Source organism: Crocodylus porosus, unplaced genomic scaffold (genome assembly GCF_001723895.1).
Source record: "Crocodylus porosus isolate Cpor-Errol unplaced genomic scaffold, CroPor_comp1, whole genome shotgun sequence".
In the NCBI taxonomy this organism is placed as follows: Eukaryota; Metazoa; Chordata; order Crocodylia; family Crocodylidae; genus Crocodylus; species Crocodylus porosus.
The window spans coordinates 2784336-2809226 of record NW_017728918.1 but is presented as its reverse complement, the minus strand read 5'-3'; the positions used below and the strand labels follow the sequence as shown (position 1 = coordinate 2809226).

Genomic DNA, 24891 nt, shown 5'->3' with positions numbered 1-24891 from the left:
TACTGCAGGGATGGTGCAAAGCATCCTGGGGTACTAGGGGACTGAGATGACATGAATCAGGAGGGGATCTGGGACAGAAACTCAATAAAATGATTTAACCTAAATCAGTTTAAAGCCTGATCCTACATCCATCCAGGTTTATCTTAAACCAGTTTCAGCCATTTTTAAAGTGGTTTATGTGTACTTCTGTTCTGTCGTGTTACAGATTTGAACCGGTTTCCAATCACTTATTTCAGTTTGTGTGTCATTTCTGTCCCTAGCCTAAATGTGCAGGACTGATTTGCTCAAAACCAGGGTCTTTTATTTATTAGAGAAACTGCACTGTTATAATAAAACAGGTTTAAGTTTGAGCTATTTACTACATCTAAACCCCTCATGCAGATACATTTAAAGGGGTCTGAGGGCTGCCTACATTAAGTATTTTCTTTAAAGCAGCTAGATTGATTTTTAAAATGTTTAGTTAAACCAGTACGTTTTTCCTATAATAAACAAAGCCATGGAACTTTTTCAGATCTGCAAATGAGTTTTTAAGAAAAAGTTTCTGTTTTTAACCCTTTGAGTTATTTCATCATACACTTCTAAAAAGAAAGTTTATTCTCTTTAACCTAAAAACAGCTGAATCAATTTTACATTTTTTAAAGTTTATTTGGACTAACATTTCTGCCCAAAACATCTGTCAAAAAAGTTATAAGCAACTGCAAAACAGTTGGTTAGACAGGAAATTGAAAGTTAATCTTAACTCTTGCGTGTGCTGCCAATTGATGCTACTTTATACATACACTTACATACTGTAGACCTTTCTATAGGGCCTAATGTTACAGTTTCCTAGCAGGTACACTCTAATACAAACCAAAACATGACAGATTCATGCATTAACTTAATTTAGTGTTACCCAAGTAAAGCTAACAGACCATCTGCGAGTACATCTATACATGTAAACTGATATGACGCAATAAACTCCAGAGCAGTTTAAACCAAATTAAACTACTTCCGGGTGCAGCATCTATAGATGTACCAGGGACAGCAGCAATTTAAACTAGGGTAGAGCAGGCCCAGGCTGGGAAGGAACACCGGGGAGGGGGAGGGGGGTCAGCCCCAAGCTCCAGTATGGTGACCTTGGGTGGCAGAGGGGCTGGCTAGGGTACAAAGGTGCTGAAAGTTCAGAGCTGTGTGGCTAGATGGCAGGCAAGAGTCTGAACCCTGACTAGATGGGCTACTCAGGCATACTTTATGTCCACAGTCTGTGTTGACACATGCATTTAATTGCAGTAAATTATGCTGGCATAAGATAGTACACTGCAACCTAATACCATCTCACGTGGAGACTGACACTTTACTCCATAGTAAAGGACATGTGTAAACATGGCCTGTAGTTTTAGCTTTTAAAAAGTACCAGATTTAACATGAACTGCAAATGTATAAAAGCAGTGGTGCCCAATCTGTGTGTGTGGAAGACCCCATTTTTAGTCAAATTTTCAACCCAACCTCCAATGCAACCCTGAGTGCTATACCCAAGTTTCTCCAAAGCTCATAGCCCCACTCTTAAGAGCCACAATCTCACTTAGGGTCATGATGCTTATGTATGAGATATTGAGATACAGGTTTGCAGCATTAGCGATCCTAATTACATTCCCAGGCTAGGAACTTATAACTCTGGCCTTTATTCCTTATTTATCCAAATACTTTTACCACACTCTGGACATTAATATTCAGGTAGAAGAAGATCATTCAGGCAAGTCAACTCTGTCAGTGCCTACTTGCTAGGGGAGGAGAGATTGAGTAAATTCAGCATAGCAGTGGCAAACAATGCTTTCAGTATACTTTTGCTTTACTTTCATGATTAATCTGTTAATACTACAGACTGGACCAGCAACAGTGTTCAGCAATTCTCAGTTTAGTTTTCCATAAATAAATGTAATTAATAATAAGAATAAGGAGGGAAGAAAGAGTGGCATGGGGACAGACCAAGATCTATTTCTCCTACAGGCTGAGAAAGGAGGAGGGGGGAAAAAACTGAATTTCTATTTCAAACATAAAGCAGATACTCAGATTTTCATAGATTTCATAGACATCTGGGCTGGAACGGACCCTGGAGGATCGAGTCCAGCCCCCAGATAAATTATTAAAAGCATCCACACAAGTGTCTTAAAGGGAACAGGCAAACCTATCCTGGGATTCTCACTCATAGTAAAATAATGATTCAGAATTAGAAGCCAATTTCTTACCAAGAATAGTAGTGACTTTCAAGAGTGCCACACAAACAATGTTAGCATGCCACGTTAGCACTGGTAGGTGTACAAACATGGTTCACAAGATAAATTCAGGAAATTTCAAACAGGAATTCTGTTGTGGTCTTCCTGAATTCTTTGCAATATAAAAACTGCTCTGTTATTTTATCATGGTCAAAAAACAAGGAAAACCTAAGAGTTAGCATTTTCCAGGGGCTGCCTTGCGTCTAAAACAGTTGAAAGCCACTGTACTATACTTTCATACTTTGAGAAAAAACCTCAATGTATAATATCCATTTAAAGAATATTAATATTTTGACAACAGATGTAGAGTAAAATAGAAATCCTTACTTAAAAATACCAAAATGTTACATTTTTTCTAGTGCCTTCAATGTTAAATTAGGATAGCACAAGCTGACACAGTTTACCATGCACAGGATAACAAAGTTGTTTTTACATATTAGAAGAGCAGTAATTAGAGATGTATTTGTTGGACTTAAAATCATACATGTTGAAAATAAAGCTGCCTCTAACATGCGGAAGCTGGGACAGTGCATAATACAAAGTATAAGAGAGCTAAAGTTAAGGAATTATATATATAAGGAAATCTTATATCAAAAAGTGTTTCTGATATCATACATCAGAAGACTATAAACTAAACTGTTTGTGCATATCAACAATAACTGAACATGGAATTACTAACTTAACATGAATATTTTGCAATTTCATTTATACTATATTTTGTGAAGAAAGAACACGCTCTAAATTGTGTCTCCTTATTAAAAATGTTAAATCTCACATTATTTTTAATTTATCTCCCATGAGATTAATACCACTGAATCAAGGAAACAGAAAGCTAAGAAATGGAAAACCCAATTTAGGTCATCCAGTCAACCTCTTTTTCAGTGAAGAATTATTGCCTGCAGTACATTTCCTAGTGTTTTGTTAGAAACGCTGAAAACTTTGCAAAGACTGCAAACCTGTAAACTGTCCCAAGTGGCCCTTTTGAAGCTGCTAAGGAAGCCGTCTTGCCACCCAAACTTTCTAGAAGCATTCATCTCTTTTTCTTACAAAAGTTTTTCTCCTTTTGCCAAATCACTTCTATTACATAGCCTCAGGAAAGCTTTGGTTTCATTGTCATTTGCAGTTTTACTGAATAAAATTTTTCGGTCAGAAAACTATCATATTTAAGTACTATTTAAGGCCCTGTTTCAGCAAAAGACTCCAGGCATTTAGATCCTTCTATATGCCTGCAGACTCAATGATTTCAAGCGAGTCTGTGCACAGGAGTTCCTCCACTTGCTTTTTTCAGCAAAAGAACAATTGCAATAAGAGGCTAGGCAAAAAGACACTGACACTAAATTTGAATTTGCTATTTTAAACTGGCACAATTCAATGGCCTTTAAAGAAATGATAATTCAATCCTGGAGATATTTGGCTTCCATGGAATTATTCACATGTGTAAAAGTTTAAGTTAAGTTCATTTGGCAAAAGTACATGAGAGGTCATTCTTAGTAGTTGCTCGTCAGCTTTGAAACCCTTTTCCCCTTGAAAACAGCCTGAACCTGGACATCTTTCAAAAGCTGTGCAAGACATACTTACAGGGACAAGCTTTTACCAGGCAGGATTAAATGTTGGGAGATGGAGGGAAGGCAACTGTTTTATCTCTTATTTTAATATTTTATCTGGTTTATTGTATGCTATCCTGAGCCTTTCTGGGGGAGGGTGGCATAGAAAATCAAATAAATATCTGAATAAGTATTTGCAGAATCACAGCCTCGATTTGTACTGTACGGGTATTTATATACTATAATTACAGTAATCATAATAAGCAGCTTTGCCACATAAAAAAATACTTTTTAGATAATTTAACTTTTTCATAGTTTCACTGACACATAGCATTCCCAATAAACTCAACTCCCAAAAGACCTGGATGCATAAAGAATGCAAGGTTAAGATGTTTATCACTGGATAAAGCCTGAGATAGTAATCATTTTCAATTTTTATACCCAAAAGACTAATGCACTTACAATTTTATTTTTTTTTTTTTTTTTACAATTTTTGGATATCTTGGCTTTATGAACAATAAAAAGTCAAGACACCTCAATTAAAATAATCCTCTGGAACTTGCTCCAAATTGTGCAAGTTAAATATTTAGAATGTGACATGTTCCAGAAAGTCATACTGTATTCATACATCCACATGACTTGGACCAAATAACATGCGTATTATGAAAATCACCATCATGGCTGTGGGTCTCCTGAGCTGAAGCTATAATTTAAAATCTAACTGACCTGAAGGTAACAGTTTGGAAACAGGATGTAGATCAGCCAAATGAAATGATATAAGACCAAGCTAAACACAGTGCATTAGATCTGCTCAAACTTTATATTACTTTTTAACACTTACTGCTGTACAAAAAGCTCTAAGGTTACCTAGTCATATACTCAGATACAAATAAAGGATGTGAGAGTCAAAGAAAATCTACATAGCATTAAGTTATTTTAAATGTTTACAAGATCAAATATCCAATAATTACAAAAGCTTCAAAGATTAAAAGCTAAACATATCAATGTCAAGTGCTCTGCAAATATTTTTTACATGTGTGTTTGTGTGTGGCCTAGAGCAGCTTGCTACACTTCTTTAATTTACCTCCATGTCTCCAAATCAGTCAGTGATTTAACTACTAACTACACCTGAAAAAATGTACATAAATATGACAAAATTAACAATATAGAACGTAATTAGTTTGTAGCTGCTATTAACCCTGATTTAGTATTAATAGTGAAATTGATGATAAAAAAAATCTTCAGGTACTTTAATCAAATACTTTAATTAGCACTAACATCAACAGAAAAACTGGAAAATATTTTACTAGTGTTTGTTTTTGTTTTTAACAACACACACCGCTGTGTTTTTAAAACGTACTTTGATCACTGGAAAAAACATATGATTTATATCCAGAGGTATTCTTATGCACTTTAATTTGGGGGAGGGGGGTTGTTTGTTTGTTTTTTGTTTTTGTTTTTACTTTTTCTGATACACTGACATGCATACCCATGGTATATATGTGTATACATTCAACATGATCATTAAGAGTAAAAGGTACTATTCACGGGCTGAAAATTACAGATGTATACACACTTCTGAATCAGACAACCCAAGAGCTAGCTGCTGAGGACTGAACAGAGTAGGATAGTATTTTCTTACTCAGGAGCAAGGTGAAGAAGGCTGTGAAATCACGCTAAGAGAACTTCAGACCTACTTGTATAGTTCTCTCTGTTCATTAGCTCTGGACCAACTTTTAGAAAACAGTACCAGTTTCATCAGAAAGTGGCAGCTAATGATACTGTATACCTCATCAAGTCATTCAGACAACCAGCATGCTTTCTCCCAACCCTACGCCCCCCATTAACAATTCCTACATGAAACTTGCAACCAGATAAAAGACTTGAACTGTTAACAACCTGGAAATTCAGAGCTCCAGGTGGTATAAAGGACTAATTTCTAGCTCTGCTTCATCCAACTGTCATAAGCAATGTTAAGCAACAGAAAAAAAAAATCTAATCTCATTTCCATGTCTGTCCTCAGGACATACCATTGGATAGCAAATTAACAGACCTACTGAAAACAAGCTGTTGTTTTTCTAAACTACTACAGTTCAATATTTATTAATTGTATATCTGCTACACTTGCCATCACAAACGCACTTGATTATAATAGCAGGAAAGGAAAAGTACTGATTATGCCAATTCATACTTGTAAACTTTTTTTTTTATTAACGCCTATTAACATTATTGAATGATTACTATGACTTGTATCTATAGCAAGAGAGAGAGAGAACTGCACAACATAACTCATTGAATTAGAGTAACAGTAGTAAAAAAAAAAAAAAGACAGAGGTTGGCGAACTATGGCCCGCAGACCAGATCTAGCCCACAGAACAGTTTTATCTGTCCCCTAGACAAGAGACTTTGGCAGCAGTCACTTTCTTGTGCCACCACAGGAAGCAGCAGCAGCAGGCACTTTTCCCACACCACCATGGGAAAAAAGCAGCAGTGACAGCTGGGCCCTTGCACCCAACCACCTTCCCACCTCTAACTGGATCAGTCTGGCCCACCTAACAAGTTAACTGACTGCTTTGCCCCAAACAACCACTTCTTCATCTTTCCACCTCTTTCTTCTGTGCCCATCAACAATGGCACACTCTTCACTGCTAGCACCAGGTATCAGAAGCCATTCTGAACAGAAACCCATGAGGCACCTTATACCTTACTTGTAAGAACCACAACTCTTCTAGTTGTTGTACAGCCAACTTTAGGCAAAATGGCAAGTAACTTCTCAAAAGAACACTCTCTATAGGGGTGCCCAACCCTCAGCATCCATGCCGTAAGTGGCACATGCAGCCAGCAGATAGGGCAGGGAGGCGAGAGCAGGACAACAGATCAGGGAAAGGGGAATCAGAGTGACACTCAGAGGAGGGACTTCATTCACTTTGTGGCACGCCTGCCAAAAAGGACGGCCCCCACTGCCCTATAAACTGACCAGTCGAGGTGATCCTGCAACTAATATTATTTTCTCTTCGGTTTTTAAATTCCATTTTAAAAGTGTTCTCTATTTTATACATTGTATTCCTCCACCCTCCCAACATTTCTGCAGATCTTAAGATGTCAGCGTAACTCTGTTACAAACCATTTAAAAGAAAAACCTATAGCTTCCCAAAGAATGTAGCTTATAAAAAATTTCAGATTTTAAAAGAACTTTCTGGGCTCTGACAAAGTGGTAACTTCATCATAATACACATGCCAAGAGAAACAGCTGCAATTTCTCTATGATCCATCCCAGGCAAACATTTTTTTTTCTAACAATAAAATATTTTTTTTTAATAAAATGATAGTGCTGGAAGAATTTCTTCAGTTCCTACCATGTCAATGGAGCTGTTTATGAAAAATATTATCCCAGAACACATAAGAGTCATAAAAGTCAATAGCTTTTTATTTAAAAGTCAATGACTTTTAAAGTAGTAACTGCACCAGGTCTGAAACAGAAGGAAAACGTCTGTTTCTTCCATTTATATGGCCAACAATAACTTCTATATTCCAACAGGAATCATGTGTATACTGGCGGGGAGGGGAGTTTCAAAAGTACTTAATCAGGAAGCATACAATTAAATAAAAAACAGGCTCCTCAGCTACTGACCTGAAAAGCTGCACAACTACATTTGGTTCCCTAGGCATAGCCTACTCTCCATTAAAAATAATATCTCTCTCGCTCTCCCCCTGGGCAACCAGTCTACTCTCCATTTAGTGTATATATATGTATTTTCTCCCAAAAAATTCATGCATTTTTCAATGGTCACATCTACACCTGACACTATGGCGACATAACGTTAACGGACAAAATCTGTAGCAACACACTCCCTTATTATAGCGCACTGCTACAGTGATGTAGCAGCAAAAAAATAACCATGTGCAACTGCCATGGTGCAGTAGGGGCTGGGTTGTTACCGCACCATCATTTAGTACTTCCAGAAAGGAGTACACTAAGTGACGTTTAGTACTTCCAAAAGTACTACATGACTGCATAGTAATAAAGGCGCCATATGGCCACATGCATCACAAACATAGTACAACTAAAAAATAAATCAAAATAGCAGATGCCTCATAACTGCATTTGTAGCAAGCAGGCAGACTCTTCTACATCAAAAGATGGTTAAAAAAAATGAAAAACAAACAATGCTATTTCCCCATTTCAGCTACACAGTGAAAAACATCACAATGAGGTGCCCAACTACAATGTTCCAGAACTCCCACCTTTATCTCATTCTACTTCGGGAATGTTACCTCTCCAAAGAAGCAGGTAACTTATCCCATCTAAACTGCCAAATACAGACAGCATACTTCAGGAAACAGTAGAAAGCATATTATGATCCTATGCATAGCTGGGAGCAAGCTGTCCTCCATTAATGTACAAACGCAGCCAGAGTCAGCCAAGCTATCACCTGGAAGTTCAAGATGACTCAAAATACATTTTTAAACTGAACTCCTTAACAAACAGGAGATTGGGCTGGGGAGGTGAAAACAGAGCAAAAGTTACTGGGTTAACTTTTCTAATGAGGTATATTACTGCTCAGATATTATGTGTTTCTGTTGCAGTAAAAATGCTCAGAGACAGTGTCAGGTTTAGACTTGGAATCATTGAAAGGAAAACATCTACACTCCACAATTTTTTTTTTAATATCATTTGTTTAGAATATAGCTCTTAAGTGACCAGCTAAAACATGGACTTTTTAGTTATTGTTCCTAATTTAATAAGACTTAAAATTTGAAGATGCATGAGAAGCCACAAAGCAGCTTTCAAATGCCCTTTGCTTAGTGATTTCAAGGGTTCTGCCAAAGTAAAGATTAGTAGCCCAAAATATATTCCCTGTTAAATCCATCTGACTGTTTCACCCTAGCTTACATGTGTCACTACGAATAACTTTCCAGAGCTGTGACTTTAGTGAAGAGAGCCAAAGATGGCCATTATCTTTTAAAAGAATGAGCTTACTTCTCAGCATTCCAGTACTAGCTTTCTCTGCCACACTTTCAGTTTGGAGGAATCAACAGGAAAAAAATAAATCCTTCTAGATGCTCCAACAAGATTTCATACAATAAAACTTCCCTGTAAAGCTGACCTCAGCAATGTATACCCACATGTCCCATTTTTCCCTGTTGGATAACATGCATTCATAAAAAAATTCCACATAATTTGGACTTGAGCCAAGCCCAGTTCTCCATCTGCAGCTTTGAGGGATACATATCCTCCAGCCTTGGGATGAAATCTTCTTTAAACTGCCTGATAAATCAGGAACACTGATCCACAGAGAGAGGACCTCATTATTATGAGTTCGTCCCCGCGTCTACAAATCAACATGTCCTGGACCCATATAAAAGAGAAAAAAAACAGTATGCACTGGCAGGTCAAGCTCTGACAAATAAGTTGTCTTCCACCAGAGCAACATTTGCAACCCATTCCAGTACAGTAGGCCACTAATCAATCTGAACAGAGCCTTAGGTACGGAACCTTCCCCATTATGCAATCTTAAAGACTGAGTGAATGGGGTATTTAAACATCTAGAAAGATACAGAACGGTCTCACATCACAGCTTATAACTGTAATGAACCCAGTTCCTAAGATCCCAGGACCATTTTAGAACATGGAACAAAATGTACTCAGTTCCAACTGGCCCACATACATTAATTCCATCATAAAGAGCATTTTATTTTCTTCCCAGGTAACGCACCTCTCTGCATGATTACCAAAACCCTATTGCAGGACTTCAGTGAAAAGCTGCTCATTTAAAAATAAGTTTGTGTCAACACTGTCTTACCCTTTTTGATGATGAATTAAGAAGCGTAGGGTCTCAACTTGCCATGTATAAAAATAGGTGTTCAGATGTTCCTTTAACAGGATTTTCTTTATTTTTATTAGATATATATATCTCGCTATTGTTCATCTGTCATCTTCTCTTGTAAAATGACAATCAGGCATATTAAAAATATAAATGGTCAAAGATACTTTAAAAGAGTTTACTTACATCATACTTTGCAGTTCAGGAGTGAAGCTTGTTGATTTTCCTATCCCCCTTCCACTGCTTGAAGAGGCAACAGTTGACATCGGGCTAGCTGCAGTATTGCTCATCTGAGTAAACAGAAAGAAACAATAGAGCTTGCAAATGTTTTAATTTAATAAATAGAGCATATGGGAAATGGTAACAATTATAAACCACTTCACAAAGTGTATGTGGTTTAAAATATCCAGCCTACTATTATGTTTCATGCTGAAGTTCATAATGTCTTTTATTCAGCACTGCAAGAAAATTATTTTCTCTATTAAAAGGACAAATTGGGAAAGCCACATTGTTTATTTTATTAAATAGGTACATAAGAAGAGTTGGTAATAGCTGCAATAGTCTTTCACCTTAACTACCACTATGTACATTTGTTTTACATTAGGGATTTAGAAAGAAAGAAAACAAATTGTCAGATTTGAAATTAAAAATTCTACAGATAAAAGCCTTTTGAATAGCAAAACGAAGCTTGTTTCAGCAGCCATCTACATTATCTACAGAATACAAAACACAATCTTCAGTCATTGGCCATGTATGCAGAATGGCCTTGTATTCATCTTCACATTTTTTAATACAGTATAATCACCAAAAAAAATTAGAAATATCATGGCAAGATTATCTCAATCCCTGCTCAAGCGATCACAGTCATGCTTCACGTTCTTATTTTTCATAGGCCCAATCTTGCAACGAGAATATTATTTAAACCTGTACGGCATCCCAATTCTGTAGACCAGAAGGGTCCCAAACTTTGGTACACATACCCCTGAGGTATGCAAGATAGCTCTGGGGGGTATGTGGGAGAAATTGTGTAATGCCAGATTTGTCATTTTAATAATAAATTAGCATTTAAGGGGTTAAATTATAAAGCATATCCTCGTAGGGGTACGTGGGCATCTGGTAAATTTGTATGGGGTATGCAATAAGAAAAGGTTTGGAAACCTCTGCTATACATAACTTGTTCATTAAGTCCTCAATCCTGCTTCCAAATTTAACAGAAGCAAGAATGAATCCTACCAAAAAATATGCAACACTCCTCCCCACCTGGCAGAAAACAGTCAGGGATGTGAATGCTTTCATAAATACTGATACTCATCCAGATCAATCACACAGACTTCTTCAGCTTTATATACAGGCCTAAATCACATCTAAAGCAAAAAGATTATCAATAAGCAATTTTAAAATAATGCCTCCAATTAAGTTAAGGCTTGATGTTTTTCTCTTACAGAAACCCTTCGAAATTTAAAAAAAAAATTCCACCTGAAGCCTGGATAGTTCTACTTCTGTCTTATCATCCACTAATTTAATACATGTATGTTTCATCTAAGGCAAGAGACATAGGTCTAAATATCATTAAATCATATCATCTAGAGACAATTTACTGAAAGACTGATCAAAGAAACATGATTCTCTAGCCGCCATTTAACAGAGGTCAAATGCTAAATGCACACAACTTAAACATCACTCATTACAGCCAATGAAGTCAAACCTTTTCAAAGTTTAGGTCTACTGACTAAGCAGTAGCTGCCTTATTTTTTTCCTACTACACTACTAGGTGTCCTAATTTTCCCATAGAACAGTTAAAACTTAGCAACACTACACAATGCAGACATGATAGACAATAAGGGCTGGAAGGGACCTCAGGATGTCATCTAGCCCAGGGGTTTTCAAAGTTTTTGGCTGCATACCCATCCACCTCATATCCCCCACGCCTGATGCTTCTGCATATAGCTATCAGCAACATGTAGCAACACTGTTACTTACCACTATAAATTAAAATTATAGCAAAGCATCACCACCTCCCCAAGAGGTACAGGTATCCCAGTTTGAAAAAAAAAAAAAAAAAGATCTAGTCCAAACCCCAGCCGAAGGCAGCATCATACCTACCTAAACCATCCAGGACAAGTGTTTGTTTAAAAAAAACTTTGAGAACAACTACCAGGCAACATGCCCAAAACATCACAAACACCTGACCTTGACACAAGTGAAGAAAGCAGATGAGGACACTGTCAATGTCCTGTTACTGCAAGAACAGGAAATAACTGCTGAAAAGGACATCTCCTGATAAATGAGAGATAGTCCCAATACATTCACTCTCTCCTATTTTTCTGGATCGCCCAGAGCTGGTAAACTTTTACTTATTCTACTCATTTCTTATGTTATTAAGAGTAGCAGTGGCTGTGATAATACAAAGCAGATGTTGCTATCACTTGGGTTTAGTGAAACCTCTAAAGAGATCAGACCTTTGGCCATTTAAAATTATCTTTAACCAAGGCTTTAAAAAGAAAAAAAAAAGAAAAGAAAAGAAAAAAAAGCATACAAGCATATACCATGGTATCCATCAAAACTTGATCTGCCACCACATTTTATATCCATGTTAAAAATACAGTATTTTAAGAAAGCATATTAACTATTTTGTATGACATTTTCAAAGGGTAAAGTTAAAAAAAACCCAAACAGGTAATTCTAAGTCAAGAATGAACAGCATGGAGTTGCATCATACAGGGATCCTTGTTTTCTTAGTTTAAAAATCACCAGTTTTCTGATAAAAACCCCAAATTCTCAGATTAACCACCTCAAAAACCCCATTTTTCTGTGATTAAAATGAAATGCCATGATATATATAGGTACCAGTTGAACACAATATTTTAGTGATATATTTACAACTTGAAAGCAATTCGGAAGCCTACCAGTGTCTCAATCATTATAATAAAATACATTCTAAATATCTATATATTTGGAGGGGTTTACCATTAAAAAAATCAGAGCTCCCCCGGCCCTTCATTCACCAACACGCAAGTTCCCCTCCTGCTTTGTTGTGCTGAGCACCCTGCCCCTGCCTTTACCCCTCACTCCTGGCCCACAGCCCCTCAGCCCAGCTGATGCCTATCACTCCCAAGCTGCAGTCCCCTGGCCCTGCCAGCAGCCCTCACTCCCAAGCCACAGCCTCCCAGCCCTCCAACCCTACCGTTGCCCCTCATTCACAACCAACAGCTCCTGGGCCCTGCTAGTGCCCCTTGCTCCAGACCCACACACCCCAGGCCTGCCAGTGCCCCTCGCTCCCAACCTACAGCCCCCAGCCCTGCCAATGCCCCTCACTCCCAACCTACAGCCCCCTGAACTCCCAGCTTTCCATGTCCCCAACCTTGCCATGGTGCACAAATCTGGAGGCATGTGCCCCCACCCCCACTGCCTACCTCCCCAGGAGTGCATGCAGTGGCAGGGAAGCCCCTGCCCCTGGACAAGCCACAGTGGCTATGTCCCTCCCCCTAGCCAGGCCCTGCAGACACGCATTCCCGCCCCAGCCCCACGCACTGCCCTGGCTGGACAGAACCCCAGCCCTGCCCTACTCCCTCCCTCCCCATGGGGGCCTCAATCTCCCCTTCCCCTCCCCTTCCATAGGCTTACTTACAGGGGAGCTGCTCTCCACGCTGCCTGGCTGCTAAGTGCATGTGTGCAGGCACACCCCTACCTGATCACCCTCCTCCCACCCCCACCCCCAAACAGCCCCTTGCAGGCTGGAACTCTGCCAGACTGCAAGGGGAAACCTGTTGCTTCCCATGTTTTTCCCCCTTAAAAGAGGGGAACTCCATGTTTTTCTGTCGTGAACAGAAAACCTGGATCCCCAATCATGAACAGAAAAAAAAAAATGTAATATAAACCTATGTCTAAATACTTAACTAAATTCATCTATATCAGTGCTTTAAAGTACACTGCAAATGGATTTCTGCTTATTTTCAGGCCAACTGTAAATTACACCCCCATCCTGCCAACCCTAGCAAACACATTTACCCCCACTGAAATGTAACTGCAATCACTTAAAAGGGTACACACAAACTTGAGTCTTTTCACAGGCCAGGAACAGGTCAGGAGTTAATGAATATTCATACTAGCTATACACTTAAATTAGTAAGTTAAGAACTAATCGGTTTATCTAGGGCTTCTTTTTTTAAAGTATTTATTACCAGGACTCTGTTCCATGACTTCGGCTCTTTGTGGCAATTTAAAAGAAGGATACAGTAATTTACTTTGGTTTAAAGAATTTTACTGTTTGTAACTTTGAATATTTAATGTTAATTACTAAAAACATGTATATACACAATTTTCAAAATTTCTATATTCTTAGCCTTCAGACTGGAAAAAGCCTTAAAAAAAACTAAGAAAGGAGAGGGAGGGAAGGAAGGAAGGAGAGAGGAGGGGTAGAAACCCACTTGGACCTGTAAGGCTCAAGAACTAAAAGCCAAGGATTTTTTTCTTATACAAAATCAGAATTAAGCAAATCATAATATTAAAATATCTAAAACTGATGGTACTGTTAGACACACATGTATAATCTTGCCAAATTGAACAAGGCTTGTGAAAATAATTGTACACATAAGCTCCACCACTAGGAAGGTTTGCACCCAGTGCTGGGACTTTAGGAATGTCACCTTATTCCCAGTTTTTGTTTTAGGGTGATTACACAGCAAGTCTCCAGCCCTGCAAACATTTACACAAAAGCATCATTATGGCACACAGGACTACTTACCTGCGTAAATATATGCAGGATGGAGAACTAAAGGCCTACCCACTAATAGTTCATTAAAGCCACTGCCTTCCTACTGAAACCAAATTATTTAACTTTCAAATCAAGCAGGTGTACAGATTTTTCTTGACATGAGAAACCAAAAGCTCATCAGGCCCCATCATACCCTTTAAAATAATTACTTCCCCAGCCTACGTTTTGTTTGATGGTTTAGATAATTAACTCCTTTACACATCAAAGTCCTATCATCTGCATGTCCTATTTCCTTTCTTCCGGACATTAAAAAAAAGAGAGAGAGAGAGAGAGAATCAGTCAGAAGCAGAAGCACACTTAAATCAATTTTCCCCAATAAATACAGCTAACATGGAATTGAAAACCTACTGTAATCTTCAATGGGTCAATGTACTGCAGTTGTTTTAGCTTTGAATTGAAATGCAGCTGTTTGCCATATTCTACAAAATGAATTCAGATGTTCAGATCAGGTCACAGATGATTTCAACATGCCCTAGTTTAATCATGAACCCTAGCAAGTAGAAAATAACTTATGATTAACACTAGTTAAAACGGTTAATTATGAATACCTAGCTAAATCTGATATGTTGGCTTCTTGTCTTAAAAGAAAAAAGATATTCAAAATATTTAATTATAAATTATTTTTATATATATACACATTTATCAATGAAAGTACATAGTAGCATTCATCACAATCTCTCAAAACCTTTAATATAGGCTATACCCATGCAGTAAACATGGTCCCAGCAAAGCAGCACCAAAGCACACACACAAGCTATTTCCTAAAGCAAGAGAAGCATAGTTGAATCTATACAAGCAGGCTAATAATTTGCTTGAGGGTGAGCTAACTAGCACCATCACTCAGCTGTGTTAACTAACCCAGCCCAAGTCCTACAGAGTTGTAGCTATATTGTTTCCTCTTTAAGCAACATGCTTACAGCAGCATAGTCAGCTTGTGGGTGCTATTGCCTGGGAGTTTTCCATATAAGGTAGGAAAGAAATTACACATAAACCAGTATAAAAATGATCGGAAACCAGTTCAAACGTGTAACACAACAGAGGTTCAGTGCACATAAACTGCTTTCAAAATGCCCAAAACCAGTTTAAGATAAACCTGGATGGATGTAATATCAGACTTGGCTGATTTAGGTTAAATCAGTTTACTGAACTTCTGTCCTAGACCCCTGTCAGATTCAAGTCAGCGCACAGTCCCCCAGCCTCCCAGGATGCTTTCTTTGTACCTCCACCTCAAGTCCCAACATTCAGGGTGGGTGGGCTAGCCATGGCCCAAGCTGTCTGCTCCAGCCAAGCAGGGAGGCATGCTCTAGCACCCCCCAGCTTCTGCCCTGGGCCACTGCAGACCTGTGGATGTCTGTTTTTCTGGAATCAAAAGTGAATGTCTGTTCACTTGCTTATCAATTCAATCTATGTGCAGCTTAGACTAACCTGCAAAGACTGAATCAATTCAGCCTTGGGTTTTTTGACCGTCTGCACCACCCCGATCACAATCAGTCAGAAAAAGCCTAGCAACTCTCACTCATAAACCATGGGGGGAGGGAAGGAAATATCACCCAGTCTTCAGCGGGTAAACGTTAAGTCTTCTCTGGTTAAGCTTAAACTAGTGGTTGTCACTGAAGCAGAATATGTCGGGACACATTTGGTGTGTAGCTGTCCATTCCCTCACTGTGAGTTTCCCGGCAATATTACTACGTTTGTGGTTGGTTAATTGTCAGGGTAAAATGCAAACCCTAGTAGTTCTCAATCGTAGGCCTGAGGCACCCTTCAAAAAAATGCCAGCTTTCTGTTTCAGAAAAAATAATAGAGGATTTTTTCTCTCGCAAAAAACTTGGATCAAAACAGGTCAGAATGTTTTTAACCCTACAGATTCTTATTTGAAATCTCTGGGTTTTATCTTGTGAATCATGTTTGCACACTTCAGTGTTAGTGTTACCTGGCACCCCTGAAAGGATGTCAAGGTACCCCTACGGTGCTGCAACACCCTGGTTGAGAATCATTTTCCTGGCTCAGGGGTCTGAGTAACGAATATACAAGGGATGGCATTTTGCCCCTCCCCAAACTTGGGTAAATAGACTGGCTCTACACTGTGCCATGAATATTAACTATGTGAGCTGTCACATCACGTGTGAAGATGCACTTGGTTTTAAAGTCTTGTGGTCCTCAAAAAAGAACATGGTCAGCATATCCTTCTCTTAACCTAGGTACTTGATGCCTGCAGTCACTGCACAAAACTATCGTGTAAGGATTTCACAAGGAGACCTGCAACTTCAAAAGCACAGGTTACAGAATAAGATCCCTGCAACTCACTGTAATGAGTAATAAAATAAACCTAGACGTAACCAGAGAAAGCCAAATATTCATTCAATAGCTCTCACTCTGCAACTAGGGAAAGGACAACAGGGTTTGAATCTGGTCAGATTAAACTACAATGTTCTTTCACAATGTGAAAAACTTTCATCAAAAAGACTTTTTAACACAACTGAGCTGTAACAATCTGACATGAGACTCAGCATTTTATTTATATTTTCTAATATAACATTTTTTTAACAAGACTATGATCATCTCTTGGATAATTTTTATGGCTCTTTGAGTTCGACTCTTCTCCTGTGCACACTAATGTTACACCTATGTAATATCTTTGAAGTCAGTTAGTTAACTCTAATTTACATCCCTACGAGGTGACAGAACTAGGTTACATGCCTCTATTAAAGGTAAAAGAGGCAAATCATAAAAATTTACAAGTTCCTGAAAAAATTAAAAGCTAATGGTAAAGGTAAGCATGGCATTAGATAGAGATTGTGTATGCTACTCTCCTACCTCACCATAACAGTAACACTTTTTATGCCCTGAAACCAATTCTGCAGACCCACATTTAAATTTGGTATTGCGTCAGACCCTCCCCTTTGTTTCTTCCATAACTGGATTTTGCATATCATCTGAAATCATGCAAAAACTTCAAGGATTGACATATTTTTACTTACATAAAGCTCAAACAAAATAGGAAGGAAGGAAACCACTGAATGCTCAGATGATTCTTAACTAATACTTTATTAAAATCAGTGTTTTTGTTTTCAGTATCCTAGTCCAGTGGGGTAATTCTTTTTGGGAGACATGCCACAAAGTAGCTCCACTTGCTTACCAAGTGCCACTCTGAACTCCCTCCCTGCCCGCTCAGCTGCTCTGCTTTCTGCTTCTTGCCCTGTGCTTCCTGCCCAACCCTACGGGTTACTTTCTGCTTCCTGCCATATCTGCCACTCTACTTCCTGCCCCTCCCTGATATGCCATATTTCACACAGAGGCTACCAATGCCACTTTTTGGCATGTGCCACAGGCTAGCCAGTAGCCACCTCTCTTAGTCTATATTATGACTTCAGTCAAAAAATTAAAAAAGCCACTTTTGAGCCTATTGTATGCACGTGCTCAGGACTAGGCAGTAAACAGTGTAAAAAAAGTCCCTGCTTCTTACAGTACAGGAACATTTTAACTAACTGCACGTATTCAGGATTTTGATTTTATGCTGTCATCCAAAAATCAGCTCTATTAAATGGATACACACAAAATGGTTTCAGAAGCATAACCTAACTTCCAAAAAAAGTATCAACAAAAGACAGACAGCTGGGAGAGAAAGAAAGGGGTATGCAAAGTATACATCAGAAGACACAGTGTTTCACTTATGCTCTATTCCTTCCAAAAGGATCTGAAATCTGAAACCCAAGATCCTAACATCTGAGCTTTTACTTAAATTCTCCTGGAGGTGCTCTAGCAGGTTTAAAATGAAGATGTTCTAGAGTAAAGTGACCTAGCTATATATAACAAAAGTATGATTCAAATGCTAGAAATGCCAATTCTGACACGTAGCCATTGCATAAGATACAACACTCCTTTATCAAGATTTAAGTATAAACTGTTCTGCTGATACCTGGACCATTACCAATAGAGTTCTACTCTAGATGATACATGTAATCGCATGTAGGAGGTAAAAGTAAGACCAACCACTCCTGTTATTAGACAAGCAGATAATGCAAAAAGAACAGAGTTCAAGATGAACCAATTACTTGTGAGAACGGATCTGGAAGTAGCAGCAGTCTGCGAGCAGACAATGATGACATCTGCATCACGTCTGTATGCAATAATGTTGTTCAAAGCTGGGGATGTTATCAAAGTAATCTGAGCCTTCTTTCTGATTAGTTTATGAAGAAGTATAAAACAAAACGCATATGCTGGTAGTAGAATTCATGCCAGTAAAGAACATATTACATCTGCTGTTCTTACTGCCTCCTCTGATTATTTGATGCATTAAATTCTTATTTTACTGCTTTCAAGGTAGTAACAAAACCAAAAAAAAAAAAAAAAATTACTTTCCATTCGGCAGTGCACCATCTTCCAATTCAACAATGACCTTGGATACAGCAGTGGCCTAAACGGCCAATCTTCATTTGTCTCATAAGTCATGTTTGGGTGCTCCAAGTCCTGCCCAGCCTGGTGCACTGATTCCACAAGCATCCTCCTCTTTTCCACTAGTGAGATAAATCATGCAAGCCCATCATCTACTCTAATTCAGTAATTCAAAAAGCTATGTGAATTTCAGAAGGCCAGCAGGGCACAATACACTTTTCAACTCCAAGACATCTATCCTGCATAGACTGTGGACTAAATTCCACCTCTAGATGCAGTCCCAAAAGACTTCAGTAGGAACAACATGTACCTATGCAAGAATAAGTTTTAGATACTAATTTTTTTCTTCCAAAACTGTTCTCTCCACAATCCCCAAATTAGCTGTCTATATGGATCGTGCTGGACAAAAGTCTCTTTGTATATTTATTTTCCTCAAGACAATTTAAGTCTGAAAGAAACACTACGACTATAGGATTCAAGAGAGATGGGTGCAACAAAAGTTCTCCTTCTTAATCAGTTTTGCAAATACTTTAACGGGGGAAGGGGGGGTTGGAAATCAGCTTGACCTGACCAAACCACATCCCCCAAGCATTAAAAACTTGCACTTTTAGAAACCATTTAATCTTTCATCCCTATATGGTAAGGGTTGCCAAAATCTGGAATGGGCTTCCAAGGGAGGTGGTGCTCTCCCCAACCCTGGAGGAGGCTAGACATGCACATGGCTGGGGTGGTCTGACCCCAGTGCTCTTTCCTGCCCGGGGCAGGGGGTCGGACTCAATGATCTGCTAAGGTCCCTTCAGACCCAGACATCCATGAATCTATCTTTTTAAATTAAACAAATCCAACTTTCCTCCTATGCCCCTATTTTAAAGCTGCAATTTTTCCAAGTATGAATGCTGCATGAATATTCTTTAAATCACCTTACAAAGGTCTAGGCCCTCTGCTAAAACATATATGGGTTTCAGATATCCAGATGAAAAGTCAGACAATGAATGCAGGATTTTGTAGTATAAGATACTGATAAGGTTACAGAAATTTTTTTCTTGAGGTTCAATTTGAAATGCCAGAAGCAGACATCTTTATATTTATGTTAAGAGGAGAAGGCAGGGGTTAATCTAAACCTTCTGCCATCTCTCTTCAATGTGTTGCGTCTATGCTGATGCTGGCACTACAAATTAAGCACCAAAAATTTTTCCTTGCCTCCTACCAATGGTATTAAACTGGCACAAAGACTAAATATTCGGTAAAGAGCCCAGCTCAAGAAATCTGAGACTGCAAACTTCCTGTAATTTCCTACTTCTGCCTAGTTTAAGTGCTATCCTCAATTTTGGATGCTAAATATTGGTGAATTCCTTATAAGAGATGCAGAGGAACTGGTGCACACAAAAAAATAAAAGACAAGAAGGCTGCATGCCACATTTTTCTCCAAGTTTTTCAAAACTTGGGCTCTGTTGGTGGCCTTGTAAGTCTAGCTTATTACTTTATGGACACAGAAATGTGCATCATAACAGCCATTTTTTTCCCTCCCAGGTAACCACAGGCAACTTCCAGTAGCGTAAACAGGAGCAGTGCCTGCCAGTTTAAGGGTAGAGGCTGGCCTCAAAGCCTTAATTCTAGCATGATATAGTGTGGCCAAATCCTGAACGGCATAACCAATTAAGCATTTTGCCTTTCTGAGTACATAAAACCATTTAGGAGTGTTTTAGCGTATAGCATAGTCTAAAGCTTAAAAAAAAAAAAAATACCACTGTAAGGTTCAAAGCTATCACCTAATTTTCCTTTTTTCTGTCAAAGAGTTAGCTCTACCGCAGAGTATCTTACTATAAAACACTTTATGGAACGTGACAGCAACGCAGACTTTGTCTTTTGAGAGTTTATCTAGACAGTCTTGGTCGGCAGTTAAAAAGATGACATTTTACACTTCACCATTTACAAGCCTAACCTTACAGCTTATTCCACCTCCGATTTACTGCCACTGAATTTGCGTAATTTTTTTTTCTTTAATTTGGACTACAGCCTACCCAGCATAATTATGTTTTGTTCACTTCTCTAGACCAGTGGTCTCCAAAGTGGGGTGCGCGCACCCAGGAGGTGCACAAGACAATCCATTGGGCTGCGGGAAGAAAATACTAGAATTTATATTTATTTTTTATCTAAAAAAATAAGAAAGAAATTAAGCTTAATTAATATTTAAATATAAGGATTGACACTGGCGCCCGTATGTCAGATGGTCGCATGTCACGTATAGTACACAAGGTATCCTGAGGGAAGAGTGGGAGTTCCACAATGTGGAGGGGTCGACAGTGGCGCCCTCACTCGTTTGTTCGCTTTCAGGGTATTGCAACATATATATTGGGGGTGCGTGCTCAAAAATTTTTTACTGATAGGGGTGCACGATCAAAAAAGTTTGAAGACTACTGCTCTAAACCACTTCTATTTTTTACTAGCTCTTTTTCAAATGGAGCAACCTAAAATAAACACAGGATATTCAGGTGAAGGGAGCATCGCAACATCATATAATGGCATATTTAGTATTTCTGGCCTGTTCTTTATACATCCTAACATTTCATTTGCTTTGATTGTCATTGTGCACCAAAAACGAGGGTTGGAATAAACCCCAGGTCACATCTAGTCCAACCCCCTGTTCAAAACAGGACCAGCCCCAACTAGATCGTCCCAGCCAAGGCTTTATCTAACCCAAGTCTTAAAAACCTCTAAGGATGGAGCTTCCACCACCTCTCTAGGTAACCTGTTTCAGGGCTTTACTACTCTCCTAGTGAGAAAGTTCTTCCTGATAACTAACCTGAGCTTCTCCTGCATTCATTAACAAGAATATCCAGTCCACCACTGTGCTCCACATTCACCTGTTCCATCAATGCAGAGTTCCCAAAGGTTAATTTAAGATTAAGATTCTTAGCCAAGACTGGAGTAATCTGAAAAACGTGACCTCACTGTGCACATTTATCTTTAGCTTCAGTTTTCCAAGTTTTCAACCTTTTTTGTCACCTTCTCGTCCCCTGTACCTCAACAGGAGCAATTTTACTCTCTCCTCAATGGCTTTCAAAACACTACTAAGATCATCTTCCTGGATGATTACTGGATACCACCTTCCTTTCTTCATACTTCTAGTGTGCCAGTTTTCAACCTTTTTTCATTTGCGGGCCTCTAAAAAAATGTTGAATGGAAGTGCAGACCCCTTTGAATTGTAAGTGTGGGTATTCACATACTTTCGACTGATCATAATCATCTTTCCAGAACCTGTTAGACATAATCTGCAGCCTCCCAGGATCTGTGGATCACAGGTTGAAAACCACTGTTCCAGTGTCCCTGCAGAGTCTAGCACACAAAACACAAGCTTCTATCTTTGCCATTAAGGCCCATCAATCCTCCCTGCTCATCAGCTTCCACCTCCATTTTTCCTCACTTTTTCACTCTTTTATGTACTTACTACCAGTGCTGCTCATAATCCACAAAGCTATTACTTTATCCTCCAAAAGAAGTGTTTCATAGCTTTAAAAATGACTATGCTACTGGAAAACTTGAGGCGTGTGTTGTTACAGTATATACAGTATATATCCCATTTTAACTTCTTGCCTTCCCCAAGCATTCCCCCCTCTTTTACTACCCATTCCATGCTTTTTTCTGTTGCGAATTTTAAGAAGGTGTTCTGATTATAAAAGGTTTCTGAGGCTATAAGAATATTATAGTGAGAATTGCTGTTTTATACCTATAGTACTCTAGACAGATTTCTGCCTTGCTATCTGTGCTTTCATAATCAAAGCACTAATGCCCAATACAGTGGAAAGCACAGGTCTAACTAGTTTGCTTTTCCTCCTTGTGTTTCACAATAGCATCAACAATTAATTTCTGTGGGATTATCACACTTTTTAGGTTTGGCCCAGTGCCTTAAAACACCCTTTGAGGTGCACTCTAATCACCTAGTAACACACTGTCTAGCAGGTCTCATTGCTTAAGGGTATCATGTAGAAGTAGCATCAACACCCAAACCATCATTCAATGATGTCTAAGATTATTATGAAAATATAATTGCTAAAGCATGTGTAGTTTACAAAATTATAGCTTCCTTATGCTGACAAGTTACTAACTGACTAATCAAATTTCAGGCAGTTAAATTCTATATTATTCAAAAAAATCAGCCCGTAAGAGCAATTCAGCTGGTTCTGACACTTTGAGATGCTTTAATTGTGTTTGTAAGCATTCAAGGGCCAGCAAATCCTATAAAAATCTCCTGCTGTATTGCCAATATTGAGTGTTCAAGAACTCCTCACTCAAACACCTCCCCCTCCCCAAGAAACTGGGCTTCATTTTTCTGCTTCCTAACTTCCGAGTCAGTAGGATATACTTTTGTCACAATTCAACCAGAATCTTCAGGAATAGAAATGTATGAATGGTTTGACCTCCTCCCCCCTCACTCACCCAAATAAAATTATCAAATTCCAGGAGCTCGGATTTAGGAAAAACCACCGAATAGTCTATGAGTTGGCAACACTAATTGGAACACCACCATTGTTACTAATGCAGCAACCATAAGCAGGATGAAAAAAAAAATCATTAAAAGAGACTCCTGTTCCAAATGGCAGTTACCAACTTGGCAACACAAGGCCTAACCTAAACCCACTAAAATCAGGAAATATTGTCACTATCTCAGTGATTCTCAAGCCAGGGTGCCATGGCATGCTACAAAATGCTTTTAAGGGTGCAGCACAATACTAATGCTATTAGATGTGCAAAGATGCACACAATTCACAAGATATACCCAGGGATTTCAAATAGGAATCCACAGTAACAAATAGATACTAGAAGTTACCCAAAGAACCCTGTCTGCCCAGTTTATACACACACAAAATACCTTGTGTACACACACACACACTCTACCTTGTATCTTGTTGTTCTTTCCATCCACAGTTCAAAGATTTTAGTGATGTGTTTGTAAATTTTCTAGGACTGGCAACAAACAGACTAGTATAACAGATTTAGTAAAAGATAATAAAAGGCCCTGAAAATTTATGGAGAAGTCCAACACAAAAAAACAGAGTCCTCTGGACATCAGAAGTTATTAAACACTGCAAATGTGGGAACAGGTAGCTTGATATCAGAACTGAATCTGGGGGCTTTCCTATATAAAATAAATACCACCCACAATTTAAATAAAACATGCCTGGAAACGGTTGTGGGACAAAGACTATCACAGTCTCAAGACAGCAGCAGAAAAAGTCAAGCAGGCCTAGCACTCCCTAGGCCAAGTGCTGCCTTGACTCCAGTTTAACTGAAAGTCCTAGAGAAGCAGGACTAGGAAGGACTCCAGAAGTCTAGTCCAGTGGTTTTCAGTTTATTTCCATCTGTGGACCCCTAAAGATTTTGAACAGAGGTGCCCAGCATTGAATGGAGGCACCCAGTGTACCCCTTGGTAAATTTTGAACGGAAGCATGGACACCTTTGTATCATACACACGGGTATTGGCATACTTTTGCTGGATCATCATTATCTTTTGCCGACGTAGGGGACCGCGGGATGAAAACCACCAACTAGTCCAACCCCTGTCCGAGGCAGGGCTGTCCCTATCCAAACTGCAACCTAAACTCGACTGAAGAAGTCAGAGCGTGGTCCTTTATAAGCGGTTCACAGAAAAGCAGAGGCAGCTGGTTACAAGCAGGGCCGGGAGCAACACAACCCTCCAAAAACCCAGCGGTCGTTGGTGCCCGCGTGCAGGGGCCAACCCCTCTACGGTCCCATCCAGCCCCCAACCAGGACGAGACCCGGCAGGAGGGGACGGAGGGCTCGGGGAGCCCCGCTCCCACCATCCTGTCGCCAGCGCCCAGCTGCGTGGGGCGCCCACATTGTTCACAGCTGCTGTTGCCATTCAAACCCATCGGCCTTGCAGGCAACCAGCACCCCCAAGATCAACAGCCCCAAAATGAGCCGCCCTCAAATGCTTTGAGGGAGGAAGCAGAGGCTGGGGGGGGGCGGGCTCTGACATGGCCCCACAGGTGGCTCAGATGGGGAGGCTGCTCCTCACCCCCCAGAAGCAGCCGCATTGGGGGCCAGCGCCCAGCAGTGCCCCACGGGGAAGCGCGCGGCAGGGG

At 39.4% G+C, this 24891-nt stretch overlaps 2 protein-coding genes across 9 annotated transcripts in view; one reads left to right on the top strand and one right to left on the bottom strand.

Moving 5' to 3' along the window:
- Positions 1–24885, bottom strand: part of SUPT3H (SPT3 homolog, SAGA and STAGA complex component) — a 429703-nt gene extending 404818 nt beyond the window's left edge. For 2 of the 4 annotated variants that reach the window (XM_019537136.1, XM_019537140.1), the window contains exons 1-2: positions 24825–24885; positions 9808–9911 (exon numbers count right to left, since the gene is read on the bottom strand). In XM_019537136.1, coding sequence (XP_019392681.1) covers positions 9808–9911 — 104 coding nt within the window. In that variant the 5' untranslated portion in view covers positions 24825–24885. Of the gene's footprint in view, positions 1–9807; positions 9912–14743; positions 14837–18750; positions 18852–24824 lie in introns of those variants that run through there. The other 2 variants (XM_019537139.1, XM_019537137.1) reach the window with 2 other exon arrangements.
- RUNX2 (runt related transcription factor 2) overlaps positions 1–24891 on the top strand; it is a 292780-nt gene that overhangs the window by 37972 nt on the left and 229917 nt on the right. The window lies entirely within an intron of this gene.